Source organism: Elephas maximus, chromosome 20 (genome assembly GCF_024166365.1).
Source record: "Elephas maximus indicus isolate mEleMax1 chromosome 20, mEleMax1 primary haplotype, whole genome shotgun sequence".
NCBI lineage: Eukaryota > Metazoa > Chordata > Mammalia > Proboscidea > Elephantidae > Elephas > Elephas maximus.
The window spans coordinates 3,207,075-3,234,723 of record NC_064838.1 but is presented as its reverse complement, the minus strand read 5'-3'; the positions used below and the strand labels follow the sequence as shown (position 1 = coordinate 3,234,723).

The following is a 27,649-nucleotide window of genomic DNA, read 5'->3' as shown; positions in this document are numbered from 1 at the left end:
CCGGCCGGAAGCGGATGGCAACACGGGCCCCGGAAGATGGCGGCGTGCACGTGTGAGTGGTAGGGCCGGGCCCGGGTGGGTGCCGGGCGCGCTAGACCCCCATGAAGCGCAAGAGCGGGCGCGGGCCGCTCGGCGGCCGTGGCGGAGGTGGGCAGGGGCCCCTGAAGCGGCTAACGCTGGCGGTGGAGGAGTTCGTGCGGGCCACCTGTGAGGGGCCGCCGCCGGGGTCCCGAGCCGAGGGTCGCGGCGGGCCGTCAGGCTCCCGCCCGGGGCGGAGGAACAGCCGCAGGGCGCTGAAGAGGGAGAAGCGACACCTGAGGAAAGCGCGCCGGTTCCGGTGGACTGCGGGCCCTGCCCAGAGTCCGGGCCCAGGAAGCCGCGGCGGGGCCCGAGAATCGACTGGCCCCCAGCCGGAAAAGCAGGAGGAGAGCGTCCCCCCGACCGCGAGCCGGGCCCCCCCGACCGCAAGCCGGGCCCGGCCTCCTCCCAAGAAGCTGCGACCGCCCCAGGTGAAGGTCGGCGCCCCCAAGGCCCGAGCCGGTCCGAGGGGGCCCCCGGGGGAGGCCACCCCGTCCTCGCCCGCCACCGCCGCGGCTCGGAAACGGGCGCTGCTGGCGGCCAACGAGGAAGAGGACCGAGAGATCCGGAAGCTGGAGCGCCGCCTGGGCTTGAACAAGCGTAAGAAGAAGGGCGACGGCAGCTCTGGCTCTGTGCCGCTGAGCTTCGCTCGCGATGGGCTGGGCTATATCCTGGGAGCCCTGGAACCTGGGAACGGCAGTGGCTTCTACGAGAGCAGCAGTGAGGAGGAGGAGGAGGCTGGGCAGCCGCTGCCCGAAAGGGATCCCGAGAGCGACACTGAGGAAGGAAACGAAGAGGAGGACGCTGTTGAGGAAGGAGAGGAAGAGGGCGAAGAGGGAGCGCAGAGTGAGGAGGAGCGTGTAGAAGAGGAAGCGGCAGCAGACAGGGGCGCGCAGGAGAAGGGGGGGGGAAGGAAAAAAAGGGTTCATTTTGCAGAAGAGGAAGAAAGTGAAGGTTCTTCAGAGGACGGTGAAGCAACAGATGAGGTACAGTGTTGGCGTGGGACCGGGCGGCTCCTGAGGACCTCGTCTGTCAGGGTAGACCGGGGCTTCAGAGAGTTTTCAGTAGCTGATTTTTTGGCAGTAGATCACCAGGCCTTTCTTCTGAGGTAGCTCTGGGTGGACTGGAACTGCCAACCTTTCAGTTAGCAGGAACTCCTAATTGAGCTGAGTGTTGGCTAAATCGGGTTTGTTTTTCTCTTCTACTTTTACGTTTTTAAATTTCACAGTATAAAGGGGGGAGAACATCTCTAGAGACCCGGTTATCCCACGGGCTTAATTGGCAGTTCCATGTGATGTTCCAAGGTGACGTCTGCTTCATTCTCTAGTCACTGTCTCAGTTCTTCAAGCCAGACTTTTGACTCCGTCTTCCTGTGTCCACACACCACATTCCTACCTCCAGTGCTTTGTTTAGCCTTTTTTCTGCATCCCTAGGACAGCTGCAGCACCCCGTGACTTGCCTCTGCCTCCCCTCTAGCTCTTTTCCTGTCCAGCTCCTACCAGAGTGACATTTCTTGCAACAGCTAACCTGTAACATTCTCTTGGATAAAGTTTCTCCTAGTTAAGATGCAGTTCAGAATCCACGACGTAGCAATGAAGGCCTTTGTGGTCTGGCACCTTTCTTGTTTAAACATTAAGCGTTCCCTGGTGTCCACCTTGAAGACAGCCATGTGGAATGGCTTGCAATTCCTCCACATCCCGTAGTTCCACGTTCTGCCCCTAAATATATCATTCCTTCTGACTGCAAGCCTTTCCTTCTTTTCTCACTGGCTGTATTTTCTGTTTATCTGTTAATGTCAAACATCTCTGGGAATCCTTTCCCGTCTTAAGTATGTGAACTGCCTTTCATCGCCATCCCTGGTGTCTTAATCTCTAGCACACTGTGGGCCCTTCCTATGTTCTTTTATAATGTGATTTTTTTACTGTTCTAAGTTTTCTTTAATGCCTTGTTGAGATACAACTGACGTACAATCTGAAGTAATGGGTGTCCTGAGAGTAGCAGCTGTTTCATTTTCTACTTACATAAATGTGTTTTCTCCAAACAAGTTTAAGATCCTAACAGCAAGAATCATGCCTTCTGAATGTTTGTCTCCTCAAGGCCTGTCTTTTACATGCCAGGCAGTGCTGGTCAGTGAGAATGATTTGTAACCACCCAGTTGATACCATCTAGGAAAATAGCGGGCAGTGGATTGATTCTGATTTTATCATATAAATTTAGATACCGGTTTTGAACAAGTATGAAACTATCTTAGGATACTTTCCCTCCAAAACTGGTGATAAATTCAGTTTAAGTCCTTAGGATGCTGCCAGGCCTGCAGCAAATTAAGCCTGGGCAAAAGGCATTGTGGACTATAAGACAGATACCAGAGTTGTACAAACAGGTGTACAGAGGGGAAAACAAGATGATAAATGTATTGGCAGTAACATGAACAATGAGAAGGCTTATGCAGGACTGAAATAAACACTCAGTAAATATCTGATGTTTAATAAATAGCAACGGTCAGTAATAAATTCTTCCGCTTCTCGGAATTTAGAATTTAAATGTGCATTTAACAAGGAAAAAAAAATGGGATTTATGTAATGTAGATTATTTTGTCGTGTATTTCTGTCCTTTTAACCAGAGCCTTTGTGAAAGTGGTCAGAAATATATTCCACCTCCTGTGAGGCGAGCTGAGGAAAAAGTGGACGCTCAGAAAAAGGAGGAACTGGAGCGGTTAAAGAAACAAGTAAAAGGCCTAGTTAACAGGTAACTTGCAGAATTGTTATATAGCATTGCTCAAAGAGGTCGATTGTTTTCTCAAAATACAGAAACTGTCCGAGAAATTAAAATAAATAATGGAGGCTGGAATTGTACTAGTTGATTGGATCTTTTCTATTCTTATGCTGCCAGACCCAATGCCTGGTTAAGAAAATGGCACACAACTTTTTGGCACTTTGAATCTCTTCAGAGTTTGAAAGCAATTTAGGTGCTTACGTTGTCATTCTGAGGAGAAGCATGTCAGTCACAAAAGAATGGGGTCAAGCGGTTGACAGGCTCCTTTACTGCAGATCTGTGTTTGTCAGCCCTACCAGGCACTTGGTCTTTCACCACTTCCCCCACCCCCTGCTCATACCTCATACCTGGGTTTTTTTGTTTGTTTGTTTTTGTTACTCAATTTAAGAATAAAACAAAGTTGATTAGAAGTCTTGTAAACCCAAAACAAAACCCGTTGTCGTCAAGTGGATTCCGACTCACAGTGGCCCTATAGGAGAGCATAGAGCTGCCCCATAGGGTTTCCACGGAGCGGCTAGTGGATTTGAACTGCCAACCTTTTTTTTGGCTAGCAGCTGAGCTCTTAACCACTGCACCACCGGGGCTCCAGAAACCATGTAGGTGGGGCTTTTATTAGTTATCCCTCCTCTGTTGCTCTCTGTGTTTGAAAAAGTAGTTAAAGTCTCTCACCTGCTGATGTCCCTTCTCCAGTTCTTTCTCACTGCTCTCACCTCAGAAGCCACCCTCCTGCCCCAATTCACAGTCACTCAGGTAACCACTGTCCTGACTTCTAACAACATATCTTAGTTTTGCCAGATTTTTAACATGTATTGCTGTATTATTTTATTATTTTCTTTTTGTGTAACTTTTTGTTTTGAAATAATTATAGATTCACAAAAAGTTGCAAAAAGCATACTGGGAGGTTCTGTGTACTCTTCACCCAATTTCCCTTGAAGGTAACATGTTGCATAATTACCATTTTTAAAAAATTTTTTTAATTGAAATTAAAAAAAAAACCAAACAGGAAATTGACATAGGTACAATCCACAGAGTTGACTGAGATTTCATCAGTTTTAGGTGTGTTCATTTTGCACTCGTTCGTGTGTGTGTTTCTGTGCGGTTTTTGCATGTGTAGAGTCACGTAACCACCGTCACACTCAAGATGCAGAACGCTTTCAGCACTACAGGGCTCCCTCATGCTGTCCCTTTGTAGCCGTACCTCCCCCTTCCCCATAGGGCACGCTGTTTGTTTTCTTTTTAAAATAAAACCAGAACATCTTGGAAGTTGACCTAATATGCCATTTCAGTGTTCATTTGGGTGAACAATCCTCCATGTGCGTATGTACTCTTTCCCGCCCCACCCATTAAGATGGAGCAACCTTTTCTCAGTGTTAGAAACTAAGGATTTTTATGCTGTCTAAAAAAATGGAAGAGTGGCACTTTTTCCAACCAACAAATACTATCTAAGGATGGTTCCCTGCCTCTACGTGGGGACATTAGATCAGGATGCACAGTGGAATATTCTCATTGTGGCCTTAAAGAGAGTCCTGTGTAGGATTCATCGCGGCCTCATCCCCAGCAGTTACACTCTTTCAAGGTTCCAGAGTGTTGTGTGGTCATGGTCTGTGTATGCTAGGTTATTAAGGCAAGATAAGAATTGTTTATGGCTCAAAACCACATAAAAAAGGGTGTACTGATAGCGTTGATAAGTCTTTGCTTTTTTTTTTTTAATTTCATTGAAAATAATTAATTGTAAACATTTTTGCTGTTTGTAATTACAATCCTATACAGGCTGAGTGAACCAAACATGGCCTCTATAAGTGGACAGCTGGAGGAACTGTATATGGCTAACAGTAGGAAAGATATGAATGACACTCTAACAGGTGTCCTCATGAGTGCGTGTGTTACTGACGTGGCCATGCCCACCCGGCTGATGATGGAGCATGTTCTTTTAGTTAGCATTCTTCATCACACAGTAGGAATCGAGGTATGCTTTGTATTTTTCTCACTGATTTCCCACCCACCATTCTCTCCAGTTTCTTGATATTGTGTAACTTTTCTATATTATGTAATTCTAAACCCCCAAAAAAGCCAAACCCACTGCCGTCGAGTTGATTCCAACTCATAGCAACCCTGTAGAACAGAGTAGAACTGCCCCATAGAGTTTCCATGGAGCGCCTGGTAGATTCTAACTGCTGACCTCCTGGCTAGCAGCCATTGCACTTAACCGCTACGCTACCAGGGTTTCCATAATTCTAAACAGCATTCAATAAATATTTGATTTTGGCCGACTTTGTTTTTTTCTCCTGTACATTTTAATGTGTTTTTATGTATTAGTTTATTTTTTCTGGACTGACACCTTGGACTGGCCTTCATGTTCTTTATATTCCCTACTTTAAAATTGACTTATTTCAGATGTTCAAATAATAGTCATTTCCATGGATTTGCTACTGAGGTATTTGTATTGGGTTATTCATTATTTTTAATCAGTTGGAAGGCCACCAGAATGTTAGGTGAAATTGGGTATTAAAGAGATATAAGAAAGAAACTTGAAGTTGCCTGGTTCCTTCCAGGTAGGTCACATACCCTTTCTGTGCCAGTTTCCTCATCTGTAAAGTGGGGCGGCAGTAGCTACCTTGTGGGGCTTTGTCAGGATTAAATTAGACAACACGTATGAAGCATCTGGCTGGTACCAAAAAACCAAACCCACTGCTGTGGAGTCAGTTCCGTCTCATAATGACCCTCTAGGATGGAGCAGAACTGCCTCCGTAGGGTTTCCAAGGCTGTTAATCTGTACAGAAGCAGACTGCCACGTCCTTCTCCTGTGGAGGGGCTGGCGGGTTCAAAATACCCACCTTTTGGTTAGCAGCCAAACACTTTAACCACTGCACCACCAGGGCTCCTTAGCTGGTACCTAATACGTACTTAATACGTGTGTGTCACCTATTCTTGTATCCTTCGTCCTTGCTCAGTGACCCTCAGATAGCTTAAAGTCAGGGAACACTTCATGGTGAAGACGCTGGTCCCACAGATACCCACCTTTTACGGCCCCATTCTCTTACGATGGTATAACACACTCAGTATTCCAGTTCCCCAAATGTAGCTCATTTCAATTATGTTAAAAGAAATCTGACTGAAGGAGTTTATACTAAGGTAGGTTAATAAGGCTTAATTTTTCCAATTATTCTTTGTCTTCTCATATTTAATATTTTTGATATTCCTAAGAATAGTCCAAAGTAGGGAGAAAAAAAAACCATTGCAGTCGAGTCAATTCAGACTCATAGCAACCCTGTAGGACAGAATAGAACTGCCCCATAGGGTTTCCAAGGAGTGCCTGGTAGATTTGAACTGCCAACATTTTGGTTAGCAGCCATAGCTCAACCACTGCGTGACCAGGCCTCCTCCAAGGCAGCAGAGCATCCCTAAAAGTCTGACTTGCTGATGGAAGTTCATGCACTTGTGTTTGTTACATCTGACCCTCACAATTTCCCAGTGAGATAAGTAGGACAAATACCTGTTTAACCTCACTTTGCAAATGCAGCAGACAAAGCCACTGAGCAGTTATGTGGTAACCCCGAGATCACAAGGCTTGTTAAAGGCAAACTAGAATTTGTTTCCCTAGCTCCAAAGCCAGCGTGCTTCTGCCACAGTGCTGTTCAAGTTAATATCACTCGTACGTTACTTGCTTTTAATCATAGTCTTAAAAATTATTTGGAATCTCGTTGAGTGAGACTGTCAAAGTCTTGCTTTAAAATGGGCAAACTTGGCACAGCGAATCACCCTGCATGTTATTAGAAACATGAAAGCAGTGCAGTGTGGTGGTGAAGAGCTCTGCCTGAGGATAGAACAGGGCTCTGCTGCTTACTAGCTGTGTGAACCTGGGTAATCTCTCTGTGCCTCAGTTTCTTCATCTGTAGAGTTGTTAAGTTTAAGGAGTTATTACACATACTAAGCTTAGAAAAGTACCTGGTCCATTTAAAAAAAAAGCAAAAACAAAAACCAGACCCCTCGCCATCGAGTCAATTCTGACTCGTAACAACCCTACAGGACAGAGTAGAACTGCCCCATAGGATTCCAGGGAGCGGCTGGTGGATTTGAACTGCTGACCTTTTGGTTTGCAGCTGAGCTCTTAACTACTGCGTCACCAGGGCGCCACCTGTCCCCTAAAAACCAAAAAAAAAAACCCAGTGCCATGGAGTCGATTCCGACTCAGCAACCCTGTAGGATAGAGTAGAACTGCCCCATAGAGTTTCCAAGGAGCGCCTGGCGGATTTTAACCGCCGACCCTTTGGTTAGCAGCCGTAGCACTTAACCACTGTGCCACCAGGGTTTCCAAACCTGTCCCTTAGCCAGTGCTTATTAAAGGTTAATAATCATTAACTTATTTAAATTATGAAAGGAAATGTTCATGTTGAAGTTCTGCTATTCCACTTTTTCCTAGCTGGCTTTTATTGCTGGTTTTATTGCCAGTCCTAGATAGCCTACTTAACTACATTTTTCCTTATCCAGCAGTAGTTAACATAATGGACATCTTTTGAAAAATGGAGACCTTAGCACCTACCAGGTGTTAGAAGTGGAGAAAGAAGAGAGAGTAGCATTGGCCCTGAGTCTCCTGGGCAGGAGGTGTCTCTTCTCAACCACATAAGTCATCTCTATTGTGAAAAATCCACACCAACTATTTTGGGAATCACTCTTTTTGAAAAAAAAAAAAATTTTTTTTTAATATCTAAGAACTGTACTCATTTTACTTATGAATGCTATAAGTCCCTTTTCTTTTCCATTACGAAGTGTAATGAAATCACTGAACGTCATTCTTAGTGCCCTTTGACTGCCGTAATTCAGTGCCATTATATGACTTTCTCAGTATGCTCCTCCGATCCCCCTCAGTCACACTGCTGTACTTTGAACAGATTTAACCATCAAAATGATTTCAGTATAGACAGCATTTCAGTTAATTACAGTAAAAGCCATAGACCCTGGCCACTCACAACATACCAGGAATTTACTTGATTTGAAAACATGAGATTATTGGTCCTGCTTCTCATTTGTACCTTCACTAATAGCATGAAGAGCAACCGAAATTACTTGTTCCAAGGGGAAGTCATTATAGTACTTTAGCTAATGACATCCACTAAAACGTCTGCCAAACTGTGATGAGCCCTCGGGATACTGGTGCCATTAAACTACTTTCATTCTATAATGAGAAAAACATCCTCACAGGAATTCAGAGAAGAAAAAACTGTTCTAAAGACCGTTGTGTCAGCTGCTGAATTGCTTCTAAAAGTCATTTAAGAATCAAAAATCAGGTATATGCAGATTTTGGCTTTAAAAAATCCCCGTATCAGAATTAATATAGATGCTTAAATAACTTTATTGTTAAATATGTAGCAACATGAATTTTCATATTTTTAAACGTTCTAAATTATATTTTGAAGACACTAAATGGAATTAAAATTTGTAAGTTTTTACAAATTTTGATGTAACTAAATCTTGTGATTGAAAACATACCTGAGTATATTTTGTGCCTGAATTTTTTTTATGTCTATATAATTCTAATTTCTCTTTTTAAATGATATTTTAACATAATGTTGTATTAATTCAAACCTAAAAAAAAACATTTTAGGAGAGTATATTATTCAGTTTTATCTTTAGTAAAGGGACTTGAATTGGGAATTTATAAGTCTTTAAAAACTAAAAATGTAGGCAGTTTATCAGAGATAGCCTACGTGAAGTCTCTTCTCTCCGGCCAGTGTAGTGCCTTTCTCTGGCTTCTAGCGTTTGTGTTTTGTTTTGCTTTGTGTGTTTTATATTGTTAATATTTTTTTAGTTTATTATATATATAACAAAAAAGTTGCCATTGTAACTGATTTTAAATACACAATTCAGTGATGTTAATTACTTCTGGCATTTGGTCTGTACAGTCTAGCAATGAATGTAACACTGTAACTTTTCTCATTGGCCTCATCTTCCCCACGATTTTAATTATCACTTAAACATCTATGACCAATCCCACCCGGAGTCCCACAGTCCAAGCTTAGTAAGTCTTACATAGATTTTGTGCCCCCCGCCTCAACTAATCTGCTCTTCCTCGGGTATCTCCTGCTCCAGTTACAAGCACTGTCATCTACCCCATTACCCAGACAAAAACGTGGGAATCAGGGCATTGAACCTTTCACATCCATGTTCACCTCAGCCTCCGACTGTCACAGTCACTCTTGTGATCATTCTTTTCTGTCCTGATCCTGCACAGCTACTGTATCTCAGATGACCATTTCTCAGCTAGGCTGTTGACATACTTCCTATCACCATTGTGTCCGTGCTGCCGTTCTGTTCTTCCAGTCTCTCAACTTGAGCTGAGATTTGAAAGAAAATGGCGATGTGATAGTGATAACAACAAAATGATAGCCACCATTTCTGCCTTCCAGTTTCATTATCCCAGTTCTACAGAAAGTGAAGAACTGAGAGAGGTTCAGTAATTTGCTTATACCACACAGATTGGGGCAAGTGGGTAAACCAGAATTCAAATCCAGTCTTTCTCATTCCAAAGAACACTATGGGATTTGGAATAGAAGTTCATCAGAATGATAAAAAGAAACTTGAGTCACTTCCAGTAGCTTTAAGCAAACAAGGTGTAGTTCCTGGGTCACATGCTATTCCCTAAAATGTAACTTCTTGTTTATTTGTTGAGTCCTGGAGAGCAGCGTATTCGTCCTTCACTGCTGTAGGGGCCAGCATATCATCACGTACGTATCTGCGTTATTTCCTGCACAACAAGAATTTTAGCCTTTGAAAGTAGGGACCATGTCACCTATTGCATTTGTGTCCTTTACAGTCATTATTAAATATATTGGTAGGTTTGTTATTGCTTGATAATGTGTTTTGGTTGGGGTTTTTACTTTCTGTATCAGTTCTATTGCTTCTTTGTAAAAAATTAGCTAAGAATAAAAACCTGAAAATAGTCCTTTGAGAAATGAGTTTTGTTGGTTAGTAGAACATTTTTAGAAATACAACCATGTTTTTAAAAAAACTTTCAGCAATTTTATTTTTCTAAGGAACAGAATGGCTACTGACCAAAAAGTAATACCTTGTTGATTAAAAAAAAAAAAAAGAGGTACGCCTGCAGTTAGAGATCTGAACACTGTGGCAAATCACTTTATGTTGTCATTTACTAGTCAGTGTTCTCTCATCACGTATAAGGCGTTAAGTACGTACTAGGGGGAAGAAGGAGCTCTCCAAATAACTTAAACTTAATTATCTGTTTTTATTTATTTATTTTAATCCTTTTTTCAGGTCGGTGCTCACTTTTTGGAGGCTGTGGTGAGGAAGTTTGATGATGTATATAAAAACGGAAGTGAAGGGAAGGAATGCGATAACCTTTTTTCCATTCTTGCCCATTTATACAACTTCCACGTGGTACAGCCTCTCCTCATCTTTGATATTTTGAAAAAACTCATTGTAACTTTCACAGAAAAAGACATTGAGTTGATTCTATTAATGCTGAAAACTGTGGGCTTTTCACTGAGAAAAGAGGATGCCTTATCGCTGAAGGAACTGATCGCTGAAGCTCAGAAGAAAGCCAGCGGAGCAGGTGGCAGGTTTCAGGACCAGACCAGGGTACGGCTGCGTCACTTGGCCTGCTTCATAAGTGCCTAAATGCTCACGCGCTGACCAGAACTTAAACATAAGTATTTGGGGGTAAATATTGTATTTAATTTTCTCATGTTTTCTGTTATCTTCTGCTTCATCTAGTTTTATGGCTTTATCACTAGTATGTGGAAGACCCTGGTTCCTTTACTAAGAACTCAAGTAAATAATTTGTGAATTTAAGAATTGATTTATTTAACATTCATCAGTTCAAAAAATGCTTACAGAGGAAGTGCATGGGGCCCAGGTGTCACAAGGTCTGGGTCAGACTTCTGGCCCTGCCACATGGCAGCAGCATAATCTGACTCTGCCAAGCCAAGTTTCCTCATCTGTAAAACACAGGCTGATAATAGTTCCTGTCTCATTTGTTCTTATGACGATTGAGAGGCATGGAACAGCGCATGAGAAGTCCTTCAAGTAAGAAAGAATTGTATGAAGAGTCTGGAGGATAACGAGGCCAGAGAATAGGCAGAAGTTCTCTTCTCCTTATAAGTGGCGCTCTAAACCATTGCAAAGACTTGGGATTTTATCCCAGGGGCATGTGAAGCAGGCAAATTGTGTGTTCACATTTTCATTTTAATGGTTCCTTGGACTGCAGTATAGAGATTGTACGTAGTCAGGGTTGGGAGATGCTGTCCCAGGAGCCCGGGGAAGAGACCGTGGCTCATGTTAGCACAGTAGCCGTGGATGTGGTTTTAGAGTTAGAATTGACCTGACTTGGTGTAGATTGAATATGGGGTGAGGGACGAAGGAAAGGAGGAGTCAGGGATCACCCCCCAGGTTTCTAGCGTGAGCAGGCAGGTGAATGGTGGTACCATCTATATAGGTAGCAAATGCCGGAGAAGCAATTTTGAAACAGAAGACAGCCCAGTTTTTAAAACATTGAAATTAAAGTACTTGGGTTAGATACTGAGATGAGAAGAAAGGTGTGGGCTAAGAGATTTAAAAGTTGGTATCATATAAATGGTCCTTGAAGCTTTGGAAGTCAGTACATTGTCTACTGCACAGCAAGAAGTGAAGAGACCCTTAAGATTAAAGAGTTTCAGCATCTTACTCCTGAAAGGAGGAAGAACTGGCAAGTGAGCATGAAAGGCAGTCAGGTGAGTCACAGGAGTCAGGAATTGAGGGTGTTTCGAGAAGAATTTGTTCTCTGTGTTGAATGTTAAGAGGTCAAGCAGGATAAAGACTAAAGTTTTAATTTTGGATTAAGTTATAATAGAGTTAATTATTGATGGTTATATTTAAGTGGAATAATAAGAGTAAAGTTTTTGAGACTTTCAGTTTTTGAGGTGGCATGCCTCAAAATGAGAAGAAACAGCTGCAGACATCCATTAGAATGTGGAATGTACAAAGTATGAATCTAGGAGAATGGGAAGTCATCAAAAATGAAATGGACCACATAAAGATTGATATCCTAGGCATTAGTAAGCTGAAATGAACTGGTATTGGCCATTTTGAATTGGGCAGTCACGTGGTCTGCTATGAAAAATTAAAGAGGAATAGTGTAGCATTTGCCATCAAAAAGAACATTTCAAGATCTATCCTGAAGTATAATGCTGTCAGTGTTAGGATAATATCCATACGCCTACAAGGAAGGCCAGTTAATACAACTATTACTCAAATTTACACACCAACCACTTATGCCAAACTTTTACAGTCTGAAATTGATCAAAACTGCAATCAAGATGCATTGATAATTACTGGTGATTGGAATGTGAAGGTCGGAAATGAAGAAGTATGATTAGGAGTTGGAAAACACGGCCTTGGTGACAGAAACGATGCCAGAGATCTCATTATAGAATTTTGCAAGACCAATGACTTCTTCATTGCGGATACCTTTTTTCAACAACATAAAAAGTGACGATACACATGGAAATTGCCAAATGGAATACACAGGAGTCAAATCAACTACATCTACTGAAAGAGACAATGGAGAAGCTCAATATCATTGATCAGAACGAGGCCAGGGGCCTACTGCGGCCCATGCAAGTTCAAGTTGAAGCTGAAGAAACTTAGATCAAGTCTACAAGAGCCAAAATACAACTTTGAGTATACCCCACCTGAATTTACAGACCATCTCAAGAATAGATTTGATGCATTGAACACTAATGACCGAAGACCAGACAAGTTGTGGAATGACATCAACGACGACATACATGAAGAAAGCGAAAGGTCATTAAAAAGAAAGGAAAGAAGGAAAAGACTAAAACGGGTGTCAGAAGAGACTGAAACTTGTTCTTGAATGTCGAGTAGCTTAAGTGAACAGAAGAAATGATGAAGTAAAAGAGCTGATCAGAAGATTTCAAAGGCCAGCTTGAGAAGACAAACTGAAGTCTTATAATGAAGTATGCAAAGATCTGGAGCTAGAAAACCAAAAGGAAAGAACACACTTGATGTTTCTCAAGCTGAACTGAAGAAAAATTCAAGCCTTGAGTTGCAATATTGAAGGTTTCTATGGGGAAAATATTGACGCACTATATCAGAAAGAACTGATCAACATTTAACCATTTCAGGAGGTAGTATATGATCAAGAACCAATGGTACTGAAGGAAGATCCAAGCTGCATGGAAGGCATTGGCGAAAAACAAGGCTCCAGGAATTGATTTTTTTTTTTTTTAGGAATTGATGGAATGCCAATTTAGATATTTCAACAAACAGATGCGGTACTGGAGGTCTTCACTTGTCTATGCCAAGAAATTTGGAAGACAGTTGTCTATGCCAAGAAATTTGGAAGCCAACCCACTGGAAGAGATCCATATTTATGCCTATTCCAAAGAAAGGTGGTCCAATGAAATGCGGAAATTATTGAACAGTATCATTAATATCACCTGCAAGTGAAAGTTTACTGAAGATAATTCGAAAACAATTGCAGCAGTATATCAGCAGGGAACTGCTAGAAATTCAAGCTGGATTCAGAAGAGGACATGGAAAGTAGAATATCATTGCTGATGTCAGATGTTTCTTGGCTGAAAGCAGAGAATATCAGAAAGATGTTTATCTGTGTCTTATTGACTATACAAAGGCATTCAACTGTGTGGATCATAACAAATTACGGATAACATTGCAAAGAGTGGGAATTCAGAATATGTAATTGTGCTCATGGGGAACCTGTACATAGACAAAGAATCAGTGGTTCAAACAGAACAAGGGGATACTGCATGGTTTAAAGTCAGGAAACGTGCGCATCAGGGTTGTATCCTTTCACTGTACTTAGTCTGTATCCTGAGCAAATAATCCAAGAAGCTGGACTATATAAAGGAGAACATGGCATCAGAATTTGAGGAAGACTCATGAACAACCTGCATTATGCAGGTGACACACCTTGCTTGCTGAAATTGAAGAGAAGTTGAAGTGCTTACTGATGAAGATCAGAGACTACAGCCTTCAGTATGGTTTGCATCTCAACATAAAGACCTTTACAACTGGACCAATAAGCGACGTCATGATAAATGGAGACAAAATTGGAGTTGTCAAGGATTTCATTTTATTTGGTTCCACAATCAATGCCTGTGGAAACAGCAGTCAAGAAATTAGAGGACATATTGCATTTGGCAAATCTGCAAAAGACCTCTTAAAGTGTTGAAAAGCAAGGACGTCACTTTGAGGACTGAGTTGTGCCTGACCCAAGCCATGGTGTTTTCAGTCACCTCATATGCTTGTGAAAGCTGGATAATGAATAAGGAAGACTGAATAAGAGTTGATGCCTTTGAATTACGGTGTTGATAAAGAATATCGAATATACCATGGACTGCCAGAAGAATGAACAAATCTGTCTTGGAAGAAGTACATCCAGACTGCTCCTTAGAAGCAAGGATGGCAAGACTGTGTCTCACACACTTTGGACGTGTTATTAGGAGGGCCCAGTCCCTGGAGAAGGACATCATGCTTGGTAGAGGGTAGGCGAAAAAGAGGAAGACCCTCAACAAGGTGGACGGACGCAGTGGTCGCAGCAGTGGGCTCAAGCAGAACGACTGTGAGGCTGGTCAGGACCAGGCAGTGTTTCATTCTGTTGTACATAGGGTTGCTGTGAGTTAGAACCAACTCAACGGCACCTAACAACCTAACGACATTGAAGTATTACAGGTTTCTGAAGAAAAGGAGAGAGTGTTGGAGGAATGGAGAAGAGGGATGGTAGAGTGGAAGGACTGGTTTTAAGATGAGAGCAGTAAGTTATACTTCAGTGATGACTTAAAAAATAAAAAAGTCTACAGAGACAGGAAGTGGTGGTTCAAACCCACCCAGCAGCTCTGCAGGAGAGAGACCTGGCGCTCTGCTCCTGTGAAGACTGCAGCCTAGAAACCCTGTGGGGCAGCTCTGCTCTGTCACACGGGGTTGCTCGGAGTCGGAACTGACTCAGCGGCACCTAACAACAACAGGGCTGGAGGAGTTGGGGGGAAGTGGGGAGCCTGGAATTTCTTTTTTGGGCAATGCAAGATCTAAAATTGGTTGTGGTAATGAGTACACTAAAAGCCACTGAATCGTACACTTTAAATGGATGAATTGTATCGTGTGTGAATTGTATTTCAATAACAAGTTAACAGTTAAGGGCTCTCAGTGAAAGATGTGTGGGAATTCCTTGTACTGCTCTTGTAACTTTTCCATAAGTCAGACATTATTTCAAAATAAAAAGGCCAGTAGTGGGGAGGAGGTTGAGAATGTAGGGAGAGGAGAGGATGGAATCCAGAAAACAGATGGCATAAGTGATGCGTGCAGGTACAACTGAGTTTTCCGATTTGGTGACTAGACGATGAGCGGAGGGAGAGAAGCTATAAAAAGGCTAGCGGTATGTGGAAACTGGGAAAGAGAAAGTAAAAATATCTGTGTAGTATCAAGGTCCCAGTTAAGGTCAGTGATGACAAATTTATGGTTCGATATATTTTATAGGCCTGAATAAGATGTTAAAACTAATACAGGCTGTCTTACCTAAAAGGAGCCGCAGTGGCACAGTGGTGAAGCATTTGGCTGCTAGCAGAAAGGTCGGCAGATCAAACCCACCTGCTGCTCCGTGGGAGAAAAGACCTACCAGCATGCTTCTGTAAACGTTGTTGTTAGGTGCCAGGGAGTGTGTTCCAACTCGTAACGGCCCCACACAAACAGAACAAAGCACCGCCGGGTCCTGCGCCGTCTGTGGCCTAAAGACCATCTCTAATTTTTGTATTAATGAGCAATGATGATCACATGCGTAAAGTGTGATATATTTCTCACCAACTTGAATAATTAGTTGTTTAGAATATTTGAAATAATTTTCTAATTTTTTTGTTTTTTATAAGATTCGGTTCATGCTAGAGACCATGTTGGCACTGAAGAATAACGACATGCGTAAAATTCCAGGCTATGATCCAGAGCCTGTAGAGAAACTGAGGAAGTTACAAAGAGCTTTGGTAAATAACTTCTAATTCTCATTTGTTCTGAGCATCCATGTCAACATGAACCCGTAATCCAAATCAAAAAGATCAGGATCTAAGAATCAGGCATCTTGTGATGTTCGTTAATAAGGGTTCTAAAGATATCAAATGGAAACTTTTAATGTTTCTGCTCTGGAGGCCTTTTGAGTAGTCTCCGGTGCTCTTCCTGTGGGACCTACTGTCTGTGTTGGGAGGAATTCCTGTTGTCACGCATCCCACACGTGTACTCCGTGGTCCTGAGCTCTGGTTGCACGGTAGAATCATCTGGTAGCTTTTCGTAAATGCCGCAGCCAGGGGCCGGCTTTAGACCCATCATTAGAATGGCCCCTCAGGTGTTTCTAATGTACACCCAGGGTTGAGACCCGCTGATCTCACCCGCAGGGTTAAGTGTGTCATCCCCAGTCTTAAACTGCCCTTAACTTGGGCAAAACCAAGCTGTTTACCTGCCTGCCAGACAGAACTCACACTATTTTGCCCCTGAGTCTGAAGCAGCTCAGTTAACTCTCTCTAGTATAACAACTTTCCAAAGAAAGTGCTGTTTTAGGGTGATAGAACCGTGTGCGTTATCATACAACCTCAAACACGAAATAATGTATGTTCTCCTTTGCATTTGGCATTATTCCAAACAGATTGAACTATCACAGTTGTCTGTGATTTTTTGTCAGACGTATTCATGCACCAAAAATGCTATTCCTAAAACCAAACAAGCTTAAGCATAATGGTAGTACAAGATAGGAGCAGATTAGAAACATTGCCACTAGAGCTTTGTTTCTTTTCATCAGGTGCGCAGTCTTGGCTCAGGGACAGAAACTCGGCTTCGAGTCTCCTGGGAGAGTGTCCTGAATGCAGAGCAGGTTGGTCGCTGGTGGATTATAGGGTCATCGTGGAGCGGAGCCCCAATGATTGACAGCAGTGATAAGATCCAGCAGAAGCGGTTTGCAGGGACGGTACGGTGCTTCCTTATGTTACTTTTCTGTGTCTCTCTTACTGTCTAGTGTATTGCTTTCCCTAGCATACCTGCCCTGTTACCTGTGAAATGATTTCCTGAAATGTACAGACATACAGGTATTTGAAGACCTGATAGAAATTGCTGTTATTCTGTAATATAATGTCTGTTGTTTATTTTTTTTTAAGATTAATTGGATGATGGGAACATGTGATAATCATTTTGCAGATACCAGTTTTTGAAGCTTAAAACCAGAAGATGAGGTTCTGTTCCATTTGCCTTGGATTTCAGATTGTTATAGTTCTTTGCCCTTCTTTGTAGCTTATTGTTAAGAATTAAAGTCCATACTTTATTCAGATTCCCTTACTTTTTACCTCATGTCCTGTTTCTGTCCAGGATCCCATCCAGAGTATCCCATTACGGTGAGTCGTCTTGTGTTTCAGGCTCCTCTGATTATACCCACTTAGTTGTATTTTATTGCATCGTTGCTTATAACTGACTGAGATCATACCGCTAGTAAGAAGTTTCCTAGATCACGTGTCTTTCTTACCCAGTGACTTTCTTTGTCTTTTGCGGTTTTTCCTCTATTTGTGAGAGGTTGACCAAAAATACTTAGTATTGATTTACAATTATATTAAGTCAAGCTGCACAAAAATACATTTTTTAGAAACTACACCGAACCAAAGCACGGCATCGTATTTCTCAAGAAACAAATCTCACTGAAACATACGTGTAATCCACGCTTTAATTGTTCCTTTTTTCAGGTTAGTTCAAAGATACTAGACCTTGCCCGCAAGCAGAGAATGAACACCGATGTCCGGAGAAACATATTCTGTGCAATAATGACCAGTGAAGACTTTCTGGATGCATTTGAAAAGCTTCTAAAGTAAGCGTTTGTGTGAATATTTTAGCCTGTTAATTAGATGTAAAAGAAGTAAGTCCATTTGATTTTTTAGTTTTATTTGATTAAATGAAATGTCAGGTGCAACTTCGGAGGGCTTTTCCCCTGACCTGCCTGTCTCACCCTGTTTGAACCTTGGTGGATTAATAATCTTTTCCTTCTAATTTGCCTCTAGTGAGTCCTGATTAGCATATTAGATAATATATAGGGTTTGAGAATTTTGATCAAAAGTGTTAGATAAACCAGCTGATAATTCCTAGTTGCTGTTGGTTGTCATGAATTGCTTGGAAATAAGTACATCTTAATGTTGTACTTCTAATTACTTCTTAATTAAAAACTTTGTGGTACAGTTTCTGTAATTAGTTGTAGTAAAATTTAAAAAATGGCTGTGGAGCCTGTAGAAATACTACTTCTAAGCAATTAAATCTATTATTCATTTTTATTTATTTTCTTCAAACTTAGAATGAAATACAGAAGACAAAAACACGGTTAATTTTAGGATTCTGGTAATTGGGTTTTACTTTCTAGATAAGTACCTTACCCCGTTGAAGTCAAAAACCCTAACCTTTCTTTGCCTCTCTCTGGCCTCACTGTTTTGTTTAGCATATCTCTGTTTCCTAATGATACTTTGTTTCTGGAAGGTGTTTGATTTAAAGAGGCTTCATGTTCTCTGGAAACCCTGGTGGTGTGGTGGTTAAGAGCTACGCCTGCTAACCAAAAGGCTGGCAGTTCGAATCCACCAAGTGCTCCTTGGAAACCCCATGAGGCAGTTCTGCTCTGTCCTGTAGGGTCGCTATGAGTTGGAATTCACTCAGGTTTTTTGTACCTCCCCCCCGGCCCGTGTTCTCTAGGTCAGAGGGTCTTAGCTCATCCTTTGTACATAAAGAATTCCTTTTCTTATTTTTCTCCCAGTTGAATTCATGTTTTGAAAGTTTTTGTTTACCAAACTGTGTTTATTAAGCAGTAATTTTTTTCCATTTTTATTCATCAAAACTATGTAGCTGCTAATGTGAACTTCTGATCAACATGAATTAATATAAATGCAACCAAAAATAAGTTACTCGTTTTAGTTGCCTAGATAGCCTTAGCTCAAATAATGTATAATTTCGGTCAGTTTTTTTGTTTGTGAAGTTTTTTGTTTTGTTTCTTTTGCAATTTTGGCAATAGCTAATATTTCTTTCCTCCTAAGATTTCAAAATTTCTGCCTTTGTATAGAAACAGCAGTTGCAACAGCATTCCGCTTTGTTACTTCAAAAGTCAGTTGTTCATAATCACAGAAAACTGAGAACCACCCAGATGTCCCTCAGCTGGGCAAAGGGTAAACTGTGTATATCCATACGGTGGGATACTCAGCTGCTGGTACCTGCAGCGAAATGGACGACTCATTATGCCAAGTGAAAGAAGCTAGACTCAAATGGCTGTATACTTGATGGTTCTGTTTATATGATGTTCTTGCTAAGGCAAAACTAGAGGGACAGAAAACATTTGTCAGAAGCACAGAACTGTGCACTAAAAAAGGATGAATTGTACTATGTGTAAGTTGTACTTTAATTTTTTTCATGGAGAATAGTTTTTTTTTTTACAGCAAGAAGCTGACTTTAAGGGCACTGTCCTCTCTCAGCCTGACACTAATTATAGACTTGTAGCTGGAGCAGAACTCAAATCGTCTTGTCCAGCCCCTCCCACATTTTGCCACATTTTAGAAAAATTGAGGCTCAGAGAAGTTAGGAACAGGGCTATGCCTGTAGCTCATGTCTCTCAGTGCCCCCACCTCTCGTTTAACCGAACTGTGCCCAACAGGAATGTGTCTCCTGGAAATTAAGCTGGGAAGCTGAATGGCTTGTTTAGTTATTGCTACTTCTGTTTCCTAGACTTGGCCTTAAGGACCAGCAGGAGAGAGAAGTAGTTCACGTTCTCGTGGATTGCTGCCTTCAAGAGAAGACATACAATCCTTTTTATGCATTTTTGGCTAGCAAGTTTTGTGAATATGAAAGGCGATTTCAGGTAAGTTGTTTAGTGAGAAGGCTACCAGTTGTGTGTGCTCTAGCTGTTTTTTCTAAACATTCTGTCTGGTTCACCCCACCTAAAATCAGTTCCCCACGTCAGGCGTCCACCCAGTCCACAAAGCTGCGTCCAGTGGGCAGAATCACATGGGCTATCGATTGTGTAGCGACTGTCCTGCGTGAGGATAGTAGGTGGGTGCAAAGAGCGGAGAGTGGCGGGGCCCACTGTGCATCCAGAAGGTCTGCTTGCTTACAGATGAAGTCCGTTTCACAGCCAGCTTACCTAGAGCTCCCCTCCTGATTGTACACTGCACCGTTTGTTTCTGTTGTAACTATCCACACATGCTTTTAAAGCATTTATTTTTAGTATCTGCTGATTTGAGGGGAAAAACTGCAACACAAACTGTTGTGAGGACATTACAAACGATGTATAGGAAGGAGCCATGGTGATGCAGTGGCTAAGTGTGGGGCTGCTAACCAAAAAGTCAGCAGTTGTAATCCACCAGCTGCGCCTTGGAAACCTCACGGGGCAGTACTGCTCTGTCCTCTGGGGTCGCCATGAGTCGGAATTGACTCATTGGCAGTGGGTTTTTTGGCATCTGTAGGAAAGTGTAGTTTTTCCTGAAAGTCTTGATTGTTAAAATATGAAAATAAGTGAATTACTCAGCACATATTGTATAAGAAGTCTAAATACCATTAGATTATATTCTTAGTAATATACTCTAATTATGTTGCATTTTAACTTACTTTCATCTTTTCATCTCTTCTGTTAGATGACTTTCCAATTCAGCATATGGGACAAATTTCGGGATTTAGAAAATTTGCCAGCTACTAATTTCTCTAACTTATTTCATCTTGTGGCCCACTTATTGAGGACAAAGTCGCTTCCACTTTCCATTTTAAAGGTTTGTGTAATGTATGGAATTACTAAAAACAATGGAAATGGTAGTATAAATGCCTGGATTTGTTCTTTTCTCAAAAAATTGCATTTCCTTCGATTCTGATTTACCTGAAAAGTGTTTTTCATTATCATAGCCATCTTAGAAAATAGCCAAATTAACATACAGTGTAAGTTTACCTAGTAAATTAGGACACATTTACAGGTTTGTTTGTTTGTTTCGCCCGTTGATTAATCTAGGTAAACGTTTCTGTTTCAGGATTTGAGATGAAATGTGCCAGTCCTGGTTATAAAGTCATGTATTTGTCACTATAAAATTAGGAGAAAGGTGGAGTAAAATAGGAATTGGTCCCCTTGTAGAGGTGTCGTACCAAGTCTTCATTTTTCTCATTTTCCTATAAGATACTTTAAATTAATAGGCGGTCCCCCTTCCCCCATCCCATCATATTGTAGAACTTCTGTGTCACCTCAGAACCATTGAAATACAGATACGCTGATGTTTATGTTGAGTGGATATTGAAACTTAGTCATAGAAGACTGAATTTTAGATGGGCTGATAAGGCTTAGATGATTAGGACCACTGGGATTTGAGGGTCATAAAAAAACTTCTGCTTTTAGAGAACCTGAGGATCAAAGATAACTGAAAAAAAGAGTTGATTTGGTGGAATTGACCCTCTGCCCCTCCTGTACCTTCTTCCTGATCTGCAGGTCAGACTAACTACAACTTCACATAGATAGAATACCAAAACAACCAAACCCACTGCCGACGAGTCGACTCCGACTCAGCGACCCTGTAGGACAGAGTAGAACTGCCCCATAGAGTTCCAAAGGTGCACCTGGTGCGTTTGAACTGCTGACCTCTTGGTTAGCAGCCGTAATACTTAACCGCTGTGCCACCAGGGTTTCCCATATAGAGGTTTTTTGTTTTTTTGATGTCCCTTTATGCCATTTGTCAGAGCATTTATTCAAAATCACTTTAAGTTTCTTTTGGTGTATGATGTTGGATTTTGGCCACTGTACTTGAAAATGAGGATGTTGAACGTTATACTATAACCTGAAAAGTAAACTAGTTTAAAACAGTATGAGGAAAGCATCGTAGAAACATGGAAAATACTCTCTTGCTGGACCAAACCTTGCCTTCATTCACTCAAATATTGAGTTCAGTATGGAATAATACATGATGTTTCCCTCAGCAACAGAAACTCCTGCTTGGTATTTCATACCTAGAACTTTTAATACAAAATTAAAGACGCAGTCGAAGCTCCCTTTTAGGTAATATAACTTTGAAGATGTAGTTGGAGCTTGCTTGTGAGCACCCTGGCCCTTGCCTTTCTCTCTTGCCAGAGGGAACCACTGTTGAATTTGGTTTTGTTTTTATACTTGTATTATGTATCTACAAAAGTACTTGATACTGTTTTGCATGTTTTTAAGTTTTATGTGGATTATATTACACTGCCACATACTATTAGTATCCTTATGCAATTTTTTTATTCAACTTAATTTGTAATTTATCCATATTGATATATGTAATTTTATTCTTTGCTTTTATAATTGCTGTGCAGTATTCCTTTACATACAGTTTATATAGCCATTCATTTATCATATTGATAAATTTTTTAATTGTACTTTTTTTGTAGTTTTCTAGGGGAGATATATATAGTTTTAATGAGGGAATAGTCTGTAGGAGATGAAGATAATATGTTTCAATTCTAGAAATGAAACTCCTGATTCATAAGTTTACCTCTATAAACTTAACACTGCCACTTGCTCTCCAAAGTGGATATACCAATCTGTACTCCTACCAGTAGTCTCAGGGAACCCTGGTGGTACAGGGGTTAAGCACTCAGCTGCTAACTGAAAGGCAGGCAGTTCACACCCACCAGCTGGTATGGGAGAAAGATGTGACTGCAGCCTTGGAAACCCTGTGGGGCAGTTGTATCCTGTCCTCTAGGGTGGCCATGAGTCAGAGTTAACTTCAGCGGTGATGGGTTTTGGTTACCAGTGGTGTGTAAGAGTTCCCACAGCTCCACATCCTTACCAACAACTGTGCATTTTTTAAAAACTAGAAATAGCCTTTCAAATCTGGAGAGGGGGGATTAATTTTTTACTCAAATTAACTACATTTAGAAATGATTAGAAAAATTGACAAAATTAATGTAACTGTATTTTTCCCTCCATCCTTACTGTATTAGGTAGTTGAATTCAGTGAGTTGGACAAACCCAGAGTCCACTTTTTACGGCAGGTGTTATATATGCTGTTAATGGAAACAGAAGTTGAAGACCTCTGTTTAATTTTTGCAAGGTATGTTCCTAACTGATAAGATACGTGGAAAAGAGATGAAGAGAAATTAGTTTATGTTGATTTACAGAAGCAAGGCTGTTGTACACTTTATGTATAGATTAATAAACCTTCATTTTCAATTTTCAGTTTAATTTTAAGTTAATATGCATTAGAATTGAGGAACATAAAACTAATAATTTGTAACAAATAGAATGTCTTCAGTTCATCATTGAGAATTCTGTTTTTAAAAGAAAGTAGATTATATCTGACCATTCAAGATACCTAGAATTTAGAAATGAGAAGCTGGTTTGTCACTGACACATGTTTATACCATTCATTTCAGAGTATCTGACAACCCAAAGTTGGGAATGTTACGGGAAGGTTTGAAACTTTTTATTAGCCACTTCTTAATGAAGAATGTACAGATCCACAGAAGTGCTGAGGAAGCCAACCTACTGAGAGAAAGAGCTGACCTTGCAACCAGATCTTTACAGGGAAAGTCCTCCCTAAGAATGTAACCCGGGGACAGGAGTGGAAGGTGATCGTCATTTGACTGTAAAACGGCCTTTTTGCACTCCAGAGGCCTGTTACTCTGCTTTCTGTGTATAAAAGTTTAGTGGAGCTGTATCATGGTCTATTGTGTTTTAAGATACGATAATTTTTTTATCCAAAGTTATATTGTGTTTGTGTTTTAAACTATTTTCAAACAACTGCATAGAAAGGGTCTCTGGGTGGTGCAAATGGTTAAGTGGTCAGCTGCGAACTGAAAATTTGGAGGTTGGAGTCTGTCCAGAGGTGCCTTGGAAGAAAGACCTCGCTATCTACACCTGGAAAAAAATTAGCCATTGTTAAGCCTGTGGAGGACATTATACCCTGACACACATGGGGTCCTCATGAGTCAGAATTGATTTGACCGCACCTGGGGGGGGGGGGGAGGTGTCTCTGTGTGTGTGTGAGTGTGAGTGACAGGAGAAGCGAAGGGGGGCGAGGACAGACAGGCTGGACAGAATGTTCTCTAGTATATGTGTCTAATTTTTTTAACCCTTTAAAGAATTTTTTTCTTTTTTTTTTTTTTGTGTGTGGTGCTATGCTTTTTCACTAATGGCTTGAATGCTGGATCATTGTTGGTAGTTCTTTAGTATTTGAAAAAATGTTGTGCCAATTGAAAGTGGGCCATATTGGACCCATGAAGTACATCACAACACGGTATCGGTCCCATTGCCCAGGAAGTGTATCACAAACTGCTTTCATGGAGGCAAGCACTTTATAAAAGATGTCATCCAGGGAGGTGACTAATGCAGGCTGGCCATGTCAGACCCATGTTCCATGAAGCACAAAATAACTCATTTTATCTGAATATTTCTGAATGCCAGTAACTGACCTTCCCAGTACCACAAAGGAAATAGTAACCATATGTGCATGTACTCCTCCAGGAAGCGTCCCCTCTTATGAATGGCTCTGAACACGCAAATGTAGTGCAGGCCGACTTCCTTGTTCTTTAGGCAGCTCCAACAGTATCCACTGCGGTGCCAGATCGTACTGATGTGGCTCAGATGCCTGCCAGTACACCTCCAGGGGCAGAAGTGGGAATGGTAGGCTGAGGTCAGACACGGTCTGAAAGTGTTAAATGAGTAGCATGGTGAAATTGCCTGCCTTCCCGCTCCATCTCGCCTGGGGGCCACATTCACGTATTTTTTATTACAGTATGTTGTTAAATAATTGTATTTTATTATTATTATTAATCTCTTACTGTGCCTAATTTATAAATTAAACTTTATCATAGGTATGTATATATAGGTCAGAACATACTATGTGTAGGGTTTGGTACTATTCACGGTTTCAGGCATCCACAGGGGGAGGTCTTGGAACATACCCCCCACAGATAAGGAGGGACTACTGTCTCTATGAAAGACAAACGTAAAATGGGCCACTAGAGGGTGCAGTTATCATAAAGAAATTGATTTTATCCTTCTCCATTGATTAAAAGTTCAAAAACCATGCAATTAAATGTGATGGTTCATATTTAATTTTAAGTATTTGGAATGCAGTTAAATTTTTGAAAAGTCAGTAATTGGCTTAAGCCTTGCAGATACCATCTTATGTACAATACAGTGCAATAGATATTTTTCACTGTTACTCAACTGAAATTTTTACACAGTAAAGAATATTCTTAACTATTTTTATAAACCTGTTCTCATCAAGTCTAGATTGTAAATGTACCGTCTTGAACAACTTTGAAGTCACCAGATAGATACTGGACATTTAATGGGCACTACTTGCTGTGCTAGGGTCTCAGAGGTGTAAATACAATAAAACAATTACTGCCTACAAGAGATTAACATTTATCTAGTGAGGCAGAACAAACATACACCCCACTTACTAAGTACTGTGATTTGGTAAAGAAGTACAAAATTTCTTTGTATACCTAGTATCTACCACACATTCAAAATCAATAAGTATTTTTTTCCAGCACTTAGAATTTGCTGGTCACTTCCAAACGTTGCAAACCTAATTTAAATGTCACCTTCAGTTGTCGAAAAAAGTCACTAAGATTTAAGTATAGAGTGGTAGTTTAGAAATCATATGCCAGAAACTGTATTCCCAAGAGTGTTGTCCTCTTGGAAATGGTCATCTAGGAAAGCCGTGTACTTACTTTGGTTATGTTGTTCCTGTTCAAAACACCCCTTTTGTAACATACTTTCAAATATTATCTTAATATGATTCTGTGTAGCAGTTTGTTTTTAGAAACCAAATGTATCTTCGTGCATGTTCCTAAACTAATAGTTTTTTTTAATTTTCAAGGAACATGAAAAATCATTTGTGTTAAGATTTTATATATATATGTGTGTGTGTGTAGGTATTCCTCAACTGCAAAAACAACACAGAGACTCTCTGGGCTTTCATATACTTATTCACTACATTCAGAAAAAACCTCATTTGACCGAAGACCAAATTAAAGCCCTGTGTTTTCTTGCGGGTGCTGAATTTAGACAACAGAGCAAAACGGCTGCAGGCATTCGGGGAGAAGTAAACTAGGTGAAAGCCTTTGCTTTACTAAGCAGCTGTTGTTTTAAAGCTTCGTTGCCATGTGGTGATCAAGGTGTAACCTAGATCAGTTCTCCTCAAAGTGCCAGTGAGATAAGGAGTTTGAGCCAAAATGCAAATAAAGATACTGCTTCCTTCCTTGAGAAAGTCTTGCTATGATAAAAAAAAAAATTGTGAGTTTAGCTAAACAGTATGTTTAATAGCATAGTTGATTTACATTCTGATGCAAATTCCTTACGTCCTAACAGACCAAACAGTTCAGAGTGGCAGCCGGTCTGTGGAGCACATTTGAGTATCACTGACATAACTGAAATAGAAATTACTTACAGATGCAACAGTAAGATGAGGGAAAAAATTACTGCACTAATACTGTCTCACTGCATTTTGTAGCGTGTACAGTAAACCTTGCTTGAGGTGTAGATCGATTCAACCTGGTTTTTATTCTAAAGGTAAATTTCTATAAACTAAGTTCCATTTTTATATTGTCTTTTATTATTAAAACAAAAATATCTTTCTCTTTGCCATGTAACACATTTGTGATTTAATTCAGTGCCTAAGTGGCATTTATTTCATAGCAGTTCATAAATCCATGTACTTTTTAAGTATGAAACCACTTTTTAACAACAAAATATCATGGGTTTTCACATGATGGTAATTACACTTTTAGTGTCTTGACCACAGGCTACTGTGAACACAGAAATGTTTTTAAAAACTTAGGTTTTTAAAATTATTACAATAATACCTACATTTGAAAAATAGTTTTGCAAGGTGCTTGGTGTATATATGAATTTGTGGACTGGCAGTACAGAGTGAGAACTGCTAATGTATAGAATTACTAAAAAGCATTGCTAGTAATTTTTCAGTGTATTAAAATATGTAAATAAATATATCTTGTTCAGAGTGCCAGTGAATGTTTATTTTGAACAAAGAGCTTTGCTGCTGTAAGTCTGCACCTTTCCATATTTGGGAAGTCTCCTTAGCCATATGTATGTATCCATCTATCTATAATCTGTCCAGAGAGAGAGAAAGCAAATGGGGCGAAATGCTAACAGTTGGTGAATCAGTGACACAGGTGAAGTGTATTCTTTTATCTTTTCTATAAATTTAAAGTTATTTCAAAATAGAGTTTTTAAAAGCTAATTCAGAGCTTAGCCTAAGCAAGTGGAAGAATTAAGTAAAACAGCTGAACAAGATTTGAAAGGGCAGCTCGTGCAAAGACCTGGAGTTAGAAAACCAAAACGGAATAACACACTTGGCATTTCTCAATCTGAAGAAAAAAATTCAGGCCTTGGGTTACAATACTCAAGGATTCTATGGGCAAAATATTGAATGATGCAGGAAACATCAAAAGAAGGTGGAAAGAATACACAGAGTCACTATACCAAAAAGAATTTGTCGACCTTCAACCATTTCAGGAGGTAGCGTCTGATCAAGAATTGATGGTACTGAAGAAAGAGGTCCAGCCGGCACTGAAGGCATTGGTAAAAAACAAGCCTCCTCAAATTGACAGAATACCAGTTGAGATGTTTCAAGAAACGGATGCAGCCCTGGAAGTGCCCACTTGTCTATGCCAACAAATTTGAAAGACAGCCACCTGGCCAACCAACTGGGAGAGATCCATATTTATGCTTGTTCCAAAGAAAGATGATCCAACCAAATGTGGAAATTATCAAACAGTATCATTAATATCACAAGTA

The 27,649-nt window shown here is 40.7% G+C and overlaps 1 protein-coding gene across 1 annotated transcript; it reads left to right on the top strand.

The window, feature by feature from the left end:
• NOM1 (nucleolar protein with MIF4G domain 1) lies at positions 1-26,847 on the top strand. Its single transcript, XM_049862593.1, has 11 exons — positions 1-1,064; positions 2,699-2,823; positions 4,621-4,816; positions 10,120-10,443; positions 15,744-15,854; positions 16,661-16,825; positions 17,589-17,710; positions 19,597-19,729; positions 20,502-20,633; positions 22,819-22,928; positions 23,251-26,847. Exons 1-11 carry the CDS (start codon positions 102-104, stop codon positions 23,423-23,425), a joined length of 2,556 nt encoding a protein of 851 aa, XP_049718550.1. The 5' UTR covers positions 1-101; the 3' UTR covers positions 23,426-26,847.
• The last annotated feature ends 802 nt before the right edge of the window (positions 26,848-27,649 follow it).

Excerpts from the sequence above, each read along its gene's own strand:
- NOM1 (XM_049862593.1), top strand. The coding sequence starts at position 102 with ATGAAGCGCAAGAGCGGGCGCGGGCCGCTCGGCGGCCGTGGCGGAGGT. Across the intron at positions 10,444-15,743 it reads GGTTTCAGGACCAGACCAGG|ATTCGGTTCATGCTAGAGAC; the intron begins GTACGGCTGCGT and ends GTTTTTTATAAG. Across the intron at positions 20,634-22,818 it reads TTCCACTTTCCATTTTAAAG|GTAGTTGAATTCAGTGAGTT; the intron begins GTTTGTGTAATG and ends TTACTGTATTAG.